The 15,062-nt window shown below is 40.9% G+C and overlaps 1 protein-coding gene across 1 annotated transcript in view; it reads left to right on the forward strand.

The window, feature by feature from the left end:
* Positions 1–13,854, forward strand: part of meis1b (Meis homeobox 1 b) — a 100,983-nt gene extending 87,129 nt beyond the window's left edge. Inside the window, exons 10-13 of the mRNA XM_077729494.1 lie at positions 5,067–5,125; positions 7,080–7,169; positions 8,506–8,610; positions 12,974–13,854. Of these exons, the coding sequence (XP_077585620.1) occupies positions 5,067–5,125; positions 7,080–7,169; positions 8,506–8,564 (208 nt within the window). The 3' untranslated portion in view covers positions 8,565–8,610; positions 12,974–13,854. The remainder of the gene's footprint in view (positions 1–5,066; positions 5,126–7,079; positions 7,170–8,505; positions 8,611–12,973) is intronic.
* Positions 13,855–15,062: the final 1,208 nt, after the last annotated feature.

Raw genomic sequence — 15,062 nt, forward strand, 5'->3', positions numbered from 1 at the left:
ATGTGTTCCAGAATCGAGCTTAGATGTCAATTTACTCGTATCTCAAATCAAATTTCCCATAGAAATGAACTAAATACAAATTAATCCGTTCCCACCCTCTGAAAAAAAACACCAAAAACAGGATGTTACAATGGAAAGACATCTTTTCATTTGTTCTAATTCACTGCCTACTCACAATTCACAAATACCTATCTAGATGTTATGATCATTAATACTAAAATGTGACATTATTCAGACAGACGGTAGCGTGGACGAGAGAGAGAGAAAGGACAGGAGAGAGACTCCATGGCAATTTGCTCATAACATAACATAAACTAAATGAAAACTTAAATGAACATAGATTACTATCCAAACACTTAAAAATATGTTTTAATATTCCCTTAGACTAAATTCAAACCTCCTTGTACAAAAACCGAGGCAAATATATTAATATATTCCACCGAGGCTTTCTAATTGGAACTTCCTGGCTTCTCTATGCCTCAGAACCGAGTGGTCGTTTTATTTTAACTATCGATACAGCCATGACTCGCTTTGCTATTTTTCCATTTTTATTTGTGCTACCAAAATAAATAGATGAAGACACTTATGAAGATATGCCAATGTACATGCCTTGAAAATTAACTTCTAGTAAAATCTCCCAGTCCGTGCCTTCCGCCCGCACACCCCCAAAAAAAGTGGACTTCAATTTGTACACAAATTAAAAGTCTTGAATCGTTGAGGTCTCTCTGTGTTCTGAAGGCCCTTCTACAAAGAATGTCTCCCATCCTCAGTTGTGGCGCAACACATGGACGACATGTGTGTGCATGCATGTGTATCTATATGTGTTTCTGTGCTCCCGCTGGGACTCCAAACGCCAGGCCCTTGGCTCCCATGGCGAACCGATGGGGCTTCATTTTTATTTGGGATCACCCCATATATGTGTCCCTCTTGCCCCATTCTTGCCCAAAATAGCACGGCCAAATGAGTGAGCCTCATCGTGTTGCCTTTTGGGAGGCTGTTAACACTGGGTATGTATGGTGTCCGGGGGGTCGTGCGAAGGTGAAGAGGAGCTTACCATTTACCCCTCGCCTTCTCAGTGTTTCTCGCCTTGCTAACGCTCTCAGTGAGAGCATCTGCTTTCCCTTTCCCTTCTCTTTCGTCCTCTTCTTTCCATTCTGCTTCTCTGTGCCCTGACTGCTATTATGAGAGGCATTTTCTCTTTTGTTCCAAGCCCCATGGTGCATCTGGCCTCAGATATGGGTACCTCAGGGACAGAAAGCTGGCAGGAGAAGTGAGGACGGGAGTTATGGGGGAGTGGGAGGGTTTCAGGTGGCTGGTTGTCCAGTATGAGTCGCCACTTTCCACCAGAGAAGGGGAGTGCGATAAGGAGTGATAAAAGCTAAGAAGCAAATAAATGCCGGAAGGAAAGGGGATGTAATGGTGGAGTCTAAAACGAGATGATTTATGTAAGGAGGGGGATTTCTCATTGACATGTTAGTATTATGAGGGATAGTGATGTTCTAATGCTATCATGGTATTATCTATTTGGTAAAATGTGGTTTTATTCAGCTGAAATGAAGTCCATCGGCTGGAGAAATATTGTGCTCAGATGTTAAATATGTGCCGAGCCATTCTCATTGAGAAAGTATTAAATCACGAACTGTATATTAGTAAATTATTAGTATGATACTTTCTGAATTGTTTTCTCAGGTTCGTGAAGATCTCAATATCAGTGATAGGACAGCAATTTCTGGCAAATAAATATGATGCTAAATATATGAAAGGCAAATTCATTCATTCATCTTCTGCACCGCAAGAGTTGCGGGGGGTTGCTGGTGCCTATCCCGGCAGACATTGGGCAAAAGTTAGCCAAAGAGCACAGAGAGAGACAACCATATACATGCCCAATCATACCATCAACATGCAGGAATCGATCCCACACTTGCCCACACCGAAGGCAGGTGAGAAAATCCCTAAACTATGAGGCGGTTTAAATTATTTTTAAAAGAAATGTAATTTTGGCTGAATATTTCAATGCTGTCATTTCATTGGAAAAATATGTTACAAAAATTATAGAAAAATGGCCATAGGATCAAAGATGAAATGTTGTGACATACTAAAAGTACTCTCCAGTAAGGCTGTGCCAATACATAATGTTGCTGACAACAATGTCCTCTTTATGAAACCACCACATATGACATCACCACCCATTGTCGAAGTGCTGTTGGACAAGGCAGTGCACCCTAAGTTGCCCCCAATGGGTTGACAATGCAATCCAGGGCAGCAGCACCAATGCTCTGTGAATGTGTAGGTGAATAGGTGCTAATGCAAAGCACTTTTGACATATTAGAAACGTGTAGATAGGTTCATAATGCAATTCGTGTTCGCCCCTGAAAGCATATGCATTGTTTATAAGGTTTAAAGTTACTGTACTTGCAAATCACTGGGCACGCTAGCTGTTTTTTGCCAACAAAAACATGTATATGTTGAATTGCTCTGCCAACTGACGGAAGCCAATGTCAAATCAGATATGATTCCATTTATTTATACTGTAATCATTGGATTACCTCCCAAATCTTTACCCAATTTTTACACTCATTTCTGCAAATATAATTATCTTAGAGGAGTCAAGCGAATATAATAATATGTTCATTGTAGTAAATCGTATGAGGTCAAAAATAATCATATCACAGTTCTAAGGGTCCTGTGTTCGATCCCAGGTCAGTCCTCCTATGTGCAGTTTGCGTGTTCTCCTCGTACTTGCATGGGTTTTCTCCGGTTACCACAGTTTCCTCCTACATTCCAAAAAAATGCATTCTAGGCTGGTTGAACACTCTAAATTTTCTCTAGGTATGAGTATGATAGTGAATGGTTTTCTGTCTCCTCGTGTCCTGTTATTGGCTGTCCACCAATTGATGGTGTCTCCTCCCTGGTTCCCAAAGTCAGCTGGGATAGGCTCCAGCACCCCTGAACCCTTGTGAAGATAAGCGGGGTCAGAAAATGAATGAGCGAATGTATACGCACACACACACACACACAAATACAGAGAGAGGGCTGGAGGGGCGGGGTCAACAGTTAGCAATCGTTGGCCTGTGGTTGACCTTCTGTAAAGGGCCTGCAGAGGAGAGGAGTTGGAGGAATGCTCCTCAACGCTCCCATATCACCCCCAGTGAAACAGGCCCCCACCAGGGAGGTCTGGTTGAGGGGAGGAGGGTGTTGGTGATAAAACTCCAGACATTCTCTCATTTGATGGTGCGCTGCCATGTCAGTGCATTTTTGTATTCTTCTCTCGCTGTCTTCAAACACCCAAAACAAGAGAGAATTCCCCAGTTTAATTTGCAACAACTCATGCAGGTGATATATTAGTAACGTGAAATTTATGAGGTCTGTCATTTTGTTTTGAAACTAATTTTAAATCATTTTCTTAATTTCTCGAATAGAAACTAGCTTTTAGTCTGAAAATTCAGCCCAAGAGGCCAACTTTACATAAATGCATGAAATTTGACAGGTATGTTTATCGTTGGTAGACCGACAAAAATGTTAAAAAAAGATTCAGCAAGTGTGTGATTTGGGTTAAAGCAGCCGTTTTAAGGTTATTTCCTACATTTGTTTGAGTCTTTTGAAGATAAACTTGACATTACTTAATATTGTTACAGTTGTTACCGAATTTGATTTATAAATACTAGACAAATGGGTGACACTAACTTGCCATAATGTTTTTGTTTTTGTCATTCTGTGAGGGCGGAATGCAGTAGCCAAGTTTGATTTCATTGCATAAAACAAAAAAAAACTGTATTAACTCAATAATTCAAAGTGCCATATCCAAAGGATTTCTTACTGATTTGGAAAAGTGACGCATAACCATTCACAACACATCAGTTGTTGTTTCTTATTTAGTTTGTTTGTTTGTATTTCTGTAATCTCACAGCACTTTGTAGCCAAACTAGAGACGGGTAATGAAGGGGTCAAATGCATTTCTCCTGTTTTGTGCCTCTTCTCCTGCAGTTCTTGGGGGTCCTGCCCTTTAAACCGTTGTCTTTCTTGGGGACTTTTGTTTGCTTTATTTTTGTCCAATGCACCTCTTTAAAGAGGTGAAATGCAAGAGTCCGGCAGGGGCGACAGCAGGAACACATAAATCAAGTCCCCAAATCCCCGAGAGGCCTAGCTCTCCTCAGGGTCATCACACTGGTCAAAGGGTGGATTCACCAGGGGTTAGGTCACAGCGGGTCAGTGTGTGTGCATGCATGTGTATGCATGTGTTTGCTAGAAAGAAGCTGACAAAGAACAAGCAAACAGCAAAAAAAAAAATAACTGAGTTTTAAAAAAGTCAAATGATTATTTTTTTTTAAATTTCAGTTGAATTAACCCTTTTCATGGTTAATGGTTCAGTCCTTATGAATGCATTTTTTAATTATCTGTTCTGTGGATAGTTTTCCCAAAGTATTTATAGTCATTCCCTTTTTAACTTAAATGTGTTAAAAGAATATTAACCTTTTTGAAATCTAGTTTTTGTTTTACTTGGTCATTTAAAAGCATTATTCAAAAATTATACCCACGTATCGAGAACATAAAATAATAAAAAATAAAATTTATATTTTTCATTCATTCAATATAAGTATATGATGACAACAGTACACCACCATCATTCAAAATCCATACTATCCTTGCATTATAATTTCATTTCATGATATTTATTCACCGACTAATGTTATTCAGCTTTTTTCACTGATTGCATGCCCTCAATTGAAAGGTCTAAATGTTGTAATCCTTGCCCTTTAAAAGACCCCGGCTTAACCCCACTTGACTATCAGTCCATTGGTCTGATTCCCCCTTCCCTAAACGTTTCTTTGTTCTTTTTCTATTGGTTATGAGTTACTGCACCACCTGTTCTTTTGGAATGAGCTTAACAGACTTTTTTTTTTAAAAATCAGGTTAGAAGTCAAGTTAGTTGGGTTTAGGGTCCCATTTTTTCATGATCCTTACTCAAAGAGCAACCTGTGTATGTTTTTCTTTTCTTTTACAAGCATTTCAAGGTTGTTTTAGCAGTGTTTTTTAATCCCCCTTTCTTCTTCTTCTGCCTCCTCCAGGTTCATCAACGCCAGGAGGAGAATAGTCCAGCCCATGATTGACCAGTCCAACCGTGCAGGCAAGTCTAGTAATGGTTCTGACACATTTTTGTTGTTTGTCTTTTTAGCTCCACATCTCCTTCCACATTCCCCCTGGCCCCCATTTGGGCTATTTTGGGGAGTGGTTATTCCCTTTTACATGGCTTAGTTTGGGTTGTTGTAAATTTTTTTTAACCTGTAATAGGGGTGAGAGGTCAGGGCGGTATTAGGGGCCGCAGTAAAGTTCAAAGACAACCACAGGGGCTGAGTTCTCGCTTCTGCTTGGGTTGACCTGCAGACGGCCTCAGTGGGAGCTAAGTGGATTTCTATGAGGGCGTCTCAATGGAAGCCAGTATTCTCAGGTTTCACTTATTTGTACAGCCCCTAATTCATGACATGCAACATACATAAAATCCATCTGAACTGGGTGAATTGGTAGTGATCATTCAATGCCAGCCCCTCACAGACCAATAGATAGGATGTCTTTTGCGGGCAATGGCGGTTAAAGTGTTGAAACAGCAAATGTATCCAAGTGTACTGGATTCCATGCAAACAATATTAGGGTTAAGGTGAATATTCCGTTTCAGCATTTGAAATTATCTGTTTGTATTTTTACTGAGTTGTAACTTATTGCCATTATATAGCAACAATTCTGGTCATTTTTGCATTCAGATAAGCCCACAATTATTGCCATTATCTTCTTATAAATCTTGGTACTCAGCTACTTGCTAATGCTAATATGAGACAGAATGTTAAGGTTTTTCACTAATTAAGTCAGGAGTTTCCTACTCCTCCCAAAACTGTTTTGTTTGGAGTTTCTCGTAATTTGTATTACACTGAAAATGCTACTTCATGTAATCAAAATATAGTTCCAGGTTTTCACTTTTAAAAAGCGGTTAAACAAGGGTTCATTCTTATTGAAATTTTAAAACACGTTTGTGTAGTTGGCTGTTTACTATCTGGTTGCTACCAAAGCCCGAATTTTCAAAGGCTTATTGGCCAAATGGATCCCGCAACACGAACTAAACTCCCCACCAAAAATAAGTTGAATTCCATGAAAACAAAGTCCACACAACACACGAACAGAAGACTAAAATAACACTTGTTGGAACCTGGGAACTGAAAATTAAAAAGCCGACAACCAATATCAGACGGTTATTGATGTACACTGCCTCCTTCCCAAGGATGTGAGCAGCTCGGCTGAGTGGTTAGCACGTCGGCCTCACACTGGGAGACCTAAGTTCAAATCCAGGTCGGTCCACCTGTGTGGCGTTTTCATGTTCTCCAGTGGGCCTGCGTGGGTTTTCTCCGGGTCCTCTGGTAGGCTGATTGGACGCTCTAAATTGCCCCTAGGTATGAGTGTGAGCGTCAATGGTTGTTTGTCTCCTTGTGAGATTGGCTGGGAAATTCAAAGTGTCCCCCGACTCTGGATCTCTCCCGATGTCAACTGAAATAGGCTTCAGCACCCTCGGCGACCCAATTGGGGATAAAGCAGTCCAGAAAAGGAGATGAGATGAGACTAACACCTGTTAGGAAATTTTAAAAAATTATCAAACACAAGAACATAACAGAAATGTATGGAAAAACTACACTCTTAAAGTCACACCACAATTCTTTACTTTTATCATAAAGCGACTGTTCATGTCTGCATCTCTGGTCCAAAGCTGGAAAAAAATCTAGACCGGCTACTCAGGCAGTTACTGTACAAAAAGTCGCTTAATGAACTCCTGCAGTGTATATATTTTTTAATGGAATGTGTGAACCTGAAGTGTGTGTGGAGTGGTGGTCAAACCTCATTAATGTATTAAAGCCCACTAGGGGCTTATCGATGTAAAAAGTCAAGAAGACAAGGAGCACTGGCACTGCTGTTCGTGTGTGCAGCGTTCGACAGATGATCCTGCTTCGGCGACTAAGCCTTAATTAAACGTGCTAATTTACCACTACCCCCCCCCCCCCCCCCCCCTCCTCTCTCTTGTTTCTTTCGTACACACACAGTAAGTCAAGGAGCTCCCTATAATCCAGATGGTCAGCCAATGGGGGGCTTCGTCATGGACGGCCAACAGCACATGGGAATCAGACCACCTGGTGAGGCTTTTTTGCTCATCTTTTTCTAGTTATGCTCACTATTCACCTGTCGTCATGCTTTGGCTATAAAAACGGGGACTTCTCCAAGGGCACGGTGGTGGTGTCAACTTCGGGAAATGGCATGATGGTCATAATAGCATGAAGTTTAAGTGTAAGACACCAATTTTAAGTCTAGCCCTAATTCATCACGACGTAAAAAGCAGGATGACATACTCGTATGGCACTGTCATTTATGTTAATAGTGCTTTACGCTAACAGTATGTGAAAGCCTATTGACATTATATACGAAAATCTTATGAGACATTGTTCGAACATGATGGCGTAACACAGTGGCAGGCCGTGAATTTCAAACTGACACCTTCAGTGCTGTCTGAATCTAACCCTCAAAAACTATTTATTAACAATAAAGCCTCTACTTCAGCTACAGCTGGGACACATAAAAAAGCATCAATTATCACATCATACAATTGACATATTATTTAGTAATATACGCATATTTTACTCACCAAATTTTTTTTGTATGTACACAAATTCCATCCTCCTTTCTTTCCTCCTTCTTTTCTATCGCCATCAAAGCTAATTCCGAAAGTCGAGCCTGTCCTTTCGTATTTCTGGCACAAGTTTTTATTCAATTTAGTGCTGAAAATGTTCGTTCCCGGTTGTGACAGGCTTGCTTGCTTCAGAGTTGTTCGGCCTTTCTTAATGATGTCCAGCTTTTCTTGTAAAAGTCCGTCTTGAAAATGGCTTTGCCAGTAAATCTGCAAACAAATCAATTTCTTCTCCTCCTTCAGCCATTACGGGTTGACAAAACTGCTATTAAATGAACACAACAATATATTTGCTTGTGCAGCTCGCTCCAGATACAGTTTGGTAGCTATGGCTAGTCCACTCTATCACTAGCCAATCATAGTTTGTGAACACGATGATGTATCCCTACACCTACGAGAAGGCAATGACGTATCCCTACGCCTGTGAGAAGGAATTGGTGTCGCCAACTCAAAATCTGATTGGTTAAAGCAACAGTTTTATCGACGCTCGTTATATGCAGCAGAGCCTGCAGAACTGATTGTGAAGGCCTCAAGTCAGATTTCTGACCCTGGCAACAAATAATATCGCAAATGTGATTGGTTTGATCCTTAAATATGAACAGACATCTGGAAAAATTACGTAATTAAAGCGTAAAACAACGCCACAATGTGGTAACATAACATAATTGGATAATGGCTGCAATCGTCAGGAGTTGGCGACTTCGAAATGTTGATATCATAGCACGGCAACATGGTTTTCGCTGTTTACACGTAACTTCACATTGACATGTGAATATTGTGCTCCTCAGGACCAATGGGCGGAATGGGTATGAACATGGGCATGGAAGGTCAGTGGCACTACATGTAGCCCTGCCCCCACCCCGGGGTCAACCAATCGCAACACCAAGGCGAATGTAAGTATACAAGCTTATAAGTTATTATTATAGTTCATTATTCATCTGAATTGTTATTGATGTGTCTTTGTAAATTTTCTATCTGTCAACGTTAAGTAATACCTTGAGATACGCTTAATGCATTCCGGGACCGACCTCAATTTACTCGTATCTCAAATCATTTTTTGCTATATAAAATAACTAAATACAAATTAATCCTTTCCCAGCCTCTGAAAAAAACGACAAAAACAGGATATTACATGGAAAAACATCATTGTATTTGTTCTAATTCACCACCTACTGTCAAAGTTACCGATATGTACCTATCTACACGTTATGATCTTCAATACTGAAATGGGACATTATTCAGTACAGACAGACTGTAGTGCAGAGTGCGCGGAGGAGGAAGAGAGACAGAGGACAGGATATAGACTTGACAGCAATACGTTCGTACATAACATAAACATTATATTTAACTTAAATGAAATAGATTATCGCATTTTCACGACTATAAAGCGCACATAAAAGTCTTCCATTTTCTCCAAAATAGACAGGGCGCCTTATAATCCAGTGCGCTTTATATATGGACCAATACTAAAAAAAACTTTATCACGATAAAATAAAATAAATCAGTCGATAGGACTACGGCAAGCAGCCCCCGACTCTACTATTTTCCCGTAGATAAAGTACCACGCAGTGACTGCTGGGATATATAGTTTTTTTTGTCAATACACCCAATGGGTTGTGGCCTGGCGATCGACATCAACAGAGTTGCGAACCATGGAAGACAGCCTTAGAATAGTTACGCCAGCTACCAGCTAGCTACTATTTGCGAAAGGATTGTGGCCTGTATACATCGACATCAACACAGGATGACGAAGAGTGGCAGGCAGTGCCGGGCTAGTTACGCTAGCTACCAGCTCGCTACTATTTGCGAAAGGATTGTGGCCACCTGGACTAGCGTATTAAACTCAGCGTTTTCGATGGACAATTGTTCAATTCGGACACAGAAAAGAGGACTTTGATGGTTTTGTGGGTGATGGTGACATTAGCTCTCCCTCTATCTAACGTTTCCCCATTTGATGGATCTCTTCAATCGGTCAGTTTTATATATATATAAATCATCCCTTCTCCCTCCCTTACTCACTTTCTCGCTCATCCCAGGGCCAAATAGACTCCCACGTCATTCCGGGACGTACTGTACAGCATATGGCGAGCAGTCGCCAGGGCCGTTTCATCTTCAGAAATGGCCCACATGAGCGTCCCGGAAATACGGATACATAAAATGTTTGCGAGGGTGCAATGTATATGAACATACGTGTGTGTGATAATAGGATTACTACTGGCACAGGGAGGGAACCGCAAACTAGTGCAAAAAATGGATGAGGAGGAGGTAGCCAGCAGGCTATGGAGCTTAGCAGGGCCTAATTGAGTAGATCCAAATTAAATATGCCGTCAGCGGAGGTGTGACCAATGGATTTGACTTATTCAGTTTACCAAAATGGACGCCATTAACCTCTACGCCAAGTGTGCCGCAATTTAGGAAAAACAAAGAAGCTGATGTTGAGGAGACGCCGTTACGGAAAGGCAGTCATATTTTGTGCGTTGGGCGTGTCCGAATGTCCTCTCTTCCTCGGTGGTAGCAGCTGCTCTCCTTCCCAGTAGACCTCGCTTTAAACAGCCTCAATTTGCCTGCTCAATCCCGTAATTGGGCCACCAGAGGAATCCTGGCTGAGCGAAGACGAGGAAAAAACATGCAGGGAGGGAGGGAGAGGGAGAGCGAGAGTAAATGACGAGGAGGAGGAGTGAAAGATGGAACGGACCAAAGGGAGGAAGAAAGGGGGGGGCTTACAGCTTCATCAGCTTGGATTGGTGACATCTTTTCTAGGTCAATTAAACGATGAAAGTCTTTTGTGAGCAATTAAATTAATAGTGTATGATGATCGAGAGGTGGACAAGCTTCGTTATGTATTAGAAGCATTTTTTTTGTGAGACCTAGCTTCTTCCTCTTCTTCTTTTTCATGATGACATTCAAGCCAATTAGTGTTGCTTAGTGATGTTCCACTCGGATCCCCCTCCTTGTGAAACAATACACCTGTCAGCATGCATGAAGTCCAGTAAACCAAGCAGAAGTCGACAGCCCAGACACCCCCCAATTTTTGAATGGCGCCGAGGTGACTCGCATGTCACCTTTGGCCCCATTTGCAGTCGGCCACACGACCCCTGCCCGCGTCCAATTCTGGACCTAATTTGGTTCTCTTCATCTGCGAAATTAGTCGTAATGCAATTTTAATTGATTTTTCCTTTATCTTTTTGAAACTTTTTTCAATCGTAATATATTTTCTGATACCCTTCATTAATTTTCCGTGCCGCTTATCCTCACGAGGATCGTGGGGTGGAGCCTATCCCAGCTAAATTACAGGCAAATGTTGGAGGACACCATGAATCGGTGGCCAGCCAATTGTACTACGGAAGGAGACGGACAACCATTCACACTCTCATACCTACTGGCATTTTAGAGTTTTCCACCAGCCTCCATTTCATGTTTTTTGGATGCAGTATCACAGTGATCGAACCCTCGACCTCCGAACTGTGAGGCCGACACACTAACTACTCGACTTCCGAGCTGGCTATTTAATTTATTTATTAATTTAGTGATTGCAGCCCGGTGGGTCGAGTAGTTTGCGCGTCGGCCTCACAGCTCTGGGGTCCTGGGTTCAAATCCAGGTCATGTCCATCTGTGTGGAGTTTGCATGTTTTCCCGGGCCTCCGTGGGTTCCCTCTGGGTACTCTGGTTTCCTTCCACATTCCAAAAACATGCTTGGTAGGCCTATTGGACACTCTAAATTGCCCCGAGGTAGGGGTGTGAGTACATGGTTGTCCTTTGTCCCCTGCCTCTGGCCCGCAGTCAGCTGGGAGAAGCGTCAGCAACTCTGTGACCCTAATGAGGATAAAGCAGTTCAGAAAATTAGATGAGAGGAGATTTAGCAATTTCATTTTTTATTTATTATTTTTTTTGCTGAAGCTCAATTTATGACGTTTTTGCTTGTTTTCTTTTACTACTTCTGTGTTCAGTAGTGGCCTCTTGAGTAGTGTATGTAAAGCCCCTGGAGTTCTGTTCTGTATCTCATCCTTTTGAGGCTCCGCGGTCATTCAAGGCCGCGATCATTAAGCACAAATTGTTGACCCCAGGCCGAGGGGTCAAGACGAAGCCCCGCCTCCGCGCCCTCAACTTCCCTTTTCTCCCTTTTCTGCTGGATGAACTTTTACTGTTAATGAAGGGCGTCCCGGAGGGGACCTATATTGTCCGCATGAATGCTCATTCCTGTTGAATTGCCCCCATAGGAGTCCAAACCGGAATACCTTAAAATGGGTGTATTGATTGACTTATTAGTGGAAAACCTTATTAGCCATTTGTGCTCCTTTGAGTTCCTTATTGGAACTCAACTCATGTCATTGACTCAACACGTTCACTGGATCCTTGTTAAGCGTGTTCAAAATATGGATTTTTTCTTTTATTGTGGCATAACATGCCAGGTTTCGGCACCGGAGACGGAAAGGGTTTTCCAAAGTGAAACAGTCAACATCGCATCAAGTCGATCATGTGTATTTGGACGCTAAATTGGCTTCCATTGTTAAAAAAGCTTTAATGACAGTGCCTTTAATACATAAGTCTCGTTAATAAAAAGCTGCGTAATGTCATCACAGCGAACAATTTGCATGAATGATGAAATTGTAGTGCCAGTGACCGCGATGGATGTTCAATTCATTTAAACTAGCAGTTTATGAATGAGTTTAATGCAATGTTTGTTATCGTCGCTGTCTGGGAAAAACTGTGAACTCCAATTTTCTTTTCATCCAATGAAAACACTAAATTTGTAGACACTTGGTATTTTTGGGATTTGCTGATAAGCTTGATGTTACACTACACCTTCAAGAAATAAAGCCATTCTTATAAAATATTTTGATGAAAGGGGAGGAATATACTATATTTATACTGTTCTTTTTATTGAAACTAAATCGTTTAACAAGGTTTTCTATTTCAGGTAAGAATCAAAATTTTGAATTTTACAAATAAGAAAATATTAACAATTTATTAACAATGTTTATATTTTCGGAGGAAAATGCACCTTTTCTCCTGTTAATTTTTTTTTTTTTTCATATTTCTTTTTTATCAAGGTTTAATTTCAATGTAGAAATATTAGGTTAATGTTGCACTTAGCACATAAGTGAACTTTTGGTTAATATGACAAATTTTTGGAAAACAAAACTGGATATAGCCTATTCTTGTGCTCATATCATTTGAATGAAACCTCACCATCCAATCCTCGAATAAAACAATAGTTTAAAATCACCTTTAATCTGAATTTGTTTGTGTGTTCAGGACTGGCGGGTCCAGCAGGAGGTCCCCGTCACGTAGCGGTGTCTGTCCGGATTTAAGGGGACGGGTTTCCCCTCCATCCCGACCACCATGGCGACCGTCTCTTCCTGCGCACTTCCGACACCCCTCCCACTTCTTTATTATAACTTGGCCGGTCTTTGAGGCGCCGGTGTGAACTGGACCCTTGGCCCCAAAGTCCAGACGGAATGGAACACCCCTTGGCCGCCAGTTTTGGAATCTTTTGAGGCTCCCTGTGACACTCTGCTAAAAAGTGTTCTGGGACGACCGCGAGGCAACGGCGAGCGAGGTCAAGCCAATGTCTGTAACCCGACGGGACCTAGAAGAAACCAAAAAAAAACAAACTGGTGTCTGGTTGAAAAAGAGGAACGATCCATCTAAACACATCTGAGGGAAAGACATGAAAAATATGAAAATTTATATGGAGCCAGTTGTTTGGGAAGCAAGCGGAAAAAGAGGAAATCATGTGTCAAATGATGCTGGACTCTCACAAGAACTGCGAATTACTATTGTAAATGCTATTGTATTGTTCTGCATATTATGTTGTTTCTAATAGAGTTTTTAAAAAAAGAAAGCTCTCCTTTTTTGGATTTCTTTACGCTCTTTTCCACATTTTTTTTACACATATGCCCCACCATTTTGGTGGTGTACTCTGCTTGGGACAAAACCTCTGTCCTTGGCTGTCCCTCTTCACATTTGTAATATTTACATCTCCGTGACTGTACCTTATATCTTACAGTTCTTATTCTTTGTTGTCATTAAGACATCCATCTCACCAGTGTTTTATGAATACTTTTGCCCCAGCGGTCCCAGTTCGAATCAAGTACAACCCTGACACTTTTCTCACTTTCTTCACGTCTGTACCACACTCAACGTTGCTCTGGAATAATGACCACAAATTCAAAAATAGGATAAATAAAAAGAAATAGATTATATATATGTACATAAATCTAAGGTGTAGATTAGAAAAATAGAAACTTAATTTTGTATGATTACTACTTTAAAGAAATTGCTGAAAAAGTCGAAAGTGACAAAAAAAGCTTAACATTTTTTTCAGTATTTTAAGAAAACTACTATTTATTTAAAAATGCAGTCCTTCCAAAAATCCAGTGAATTTCTCATCGGGTGCAATTAGCCACAATAGGATTTTTTAACAAACTAACTTTTTAACTAACTAACTAAAATAGCCCTCCGTTGGAATTAGGGGGACATACAATGATCTTTCACACTGAGTTTACTACAATTGTCGTAAAACCAACCGTTATACTTGAATAATAAAACCTAATTGAACTGTGAGTCATTAAACAATTATAAATATTTTTCACAACATAATTCCAGAAGAACATAAAAAAATATGTCAACTTTGATAAAATTACCCTTCTTCCATGAGTAGTTTGTGCTGTTGGAAAAACCAACAACTTTTGTGTCAAAACGTCATTTCTTCCTAGGATTTTTTTTTCTTCATTGTCTTTCATTCATTACATTACCCCTTATACTCACAAGGAATCTATCCCAGCCATCTATAGGCAGAAGACGGAAGACACCCTGAATAAGTGACCAGCCAATCGCAGGGCACACGGAACAGTCAACCATTCATTCTCACACTCATACCTGAGGGCAATTTAGAGTATTCCAACAGCCTTACCATGTAGCATGTTTTTGGGATTTGGGACGTAATCAGATTACCCAGAGAAAACTCATACAGGCCTATGTAGAACATGCAAACTCAACACAGAAAGATAGAAACCCACCGAGGATAAAACCCTCGATCTCAGACCTGCAAGGCACCTTATCTCCAATATTTCCAAATAAATTCAGAGAACACAAAACCCACCCCTAAACATTCATTCATTCATTTTCTGAACAGTTTTATCCTCACTAGGCTTGCTGGGAGTGCTGGAACCTATCCCAGCTGACTTTGGGCCAGAGGTGAGGGACACCCTGAATCGGTGGCCAGACGATTGCAGGGCATGAGGAGGCAATCAACCATTCCACCCTCACACTCTTACATAGGGGCAATTTAAAGTGTCCAATCAGCCTACCATGCATGTTTTTGTAATGAAGGAGGAAATTG

The sequence above is a fragment of the Stigmatopora nigra genome, chromosome 12 (assembly GCF_051989575.1).
Source record: "Stigmatopora nigra isolate UIUO_SnigA chromosome 12, RoL_Snig_1.1, whole genome shotgun sequence".
Classification (NCBI taxonomy): Eukaryota; Metazoa; Chordata; class Actinopteri; order Syngnathiformes; family Syngnathidae; genus Stigmatopora; species Stigmatopora nigra.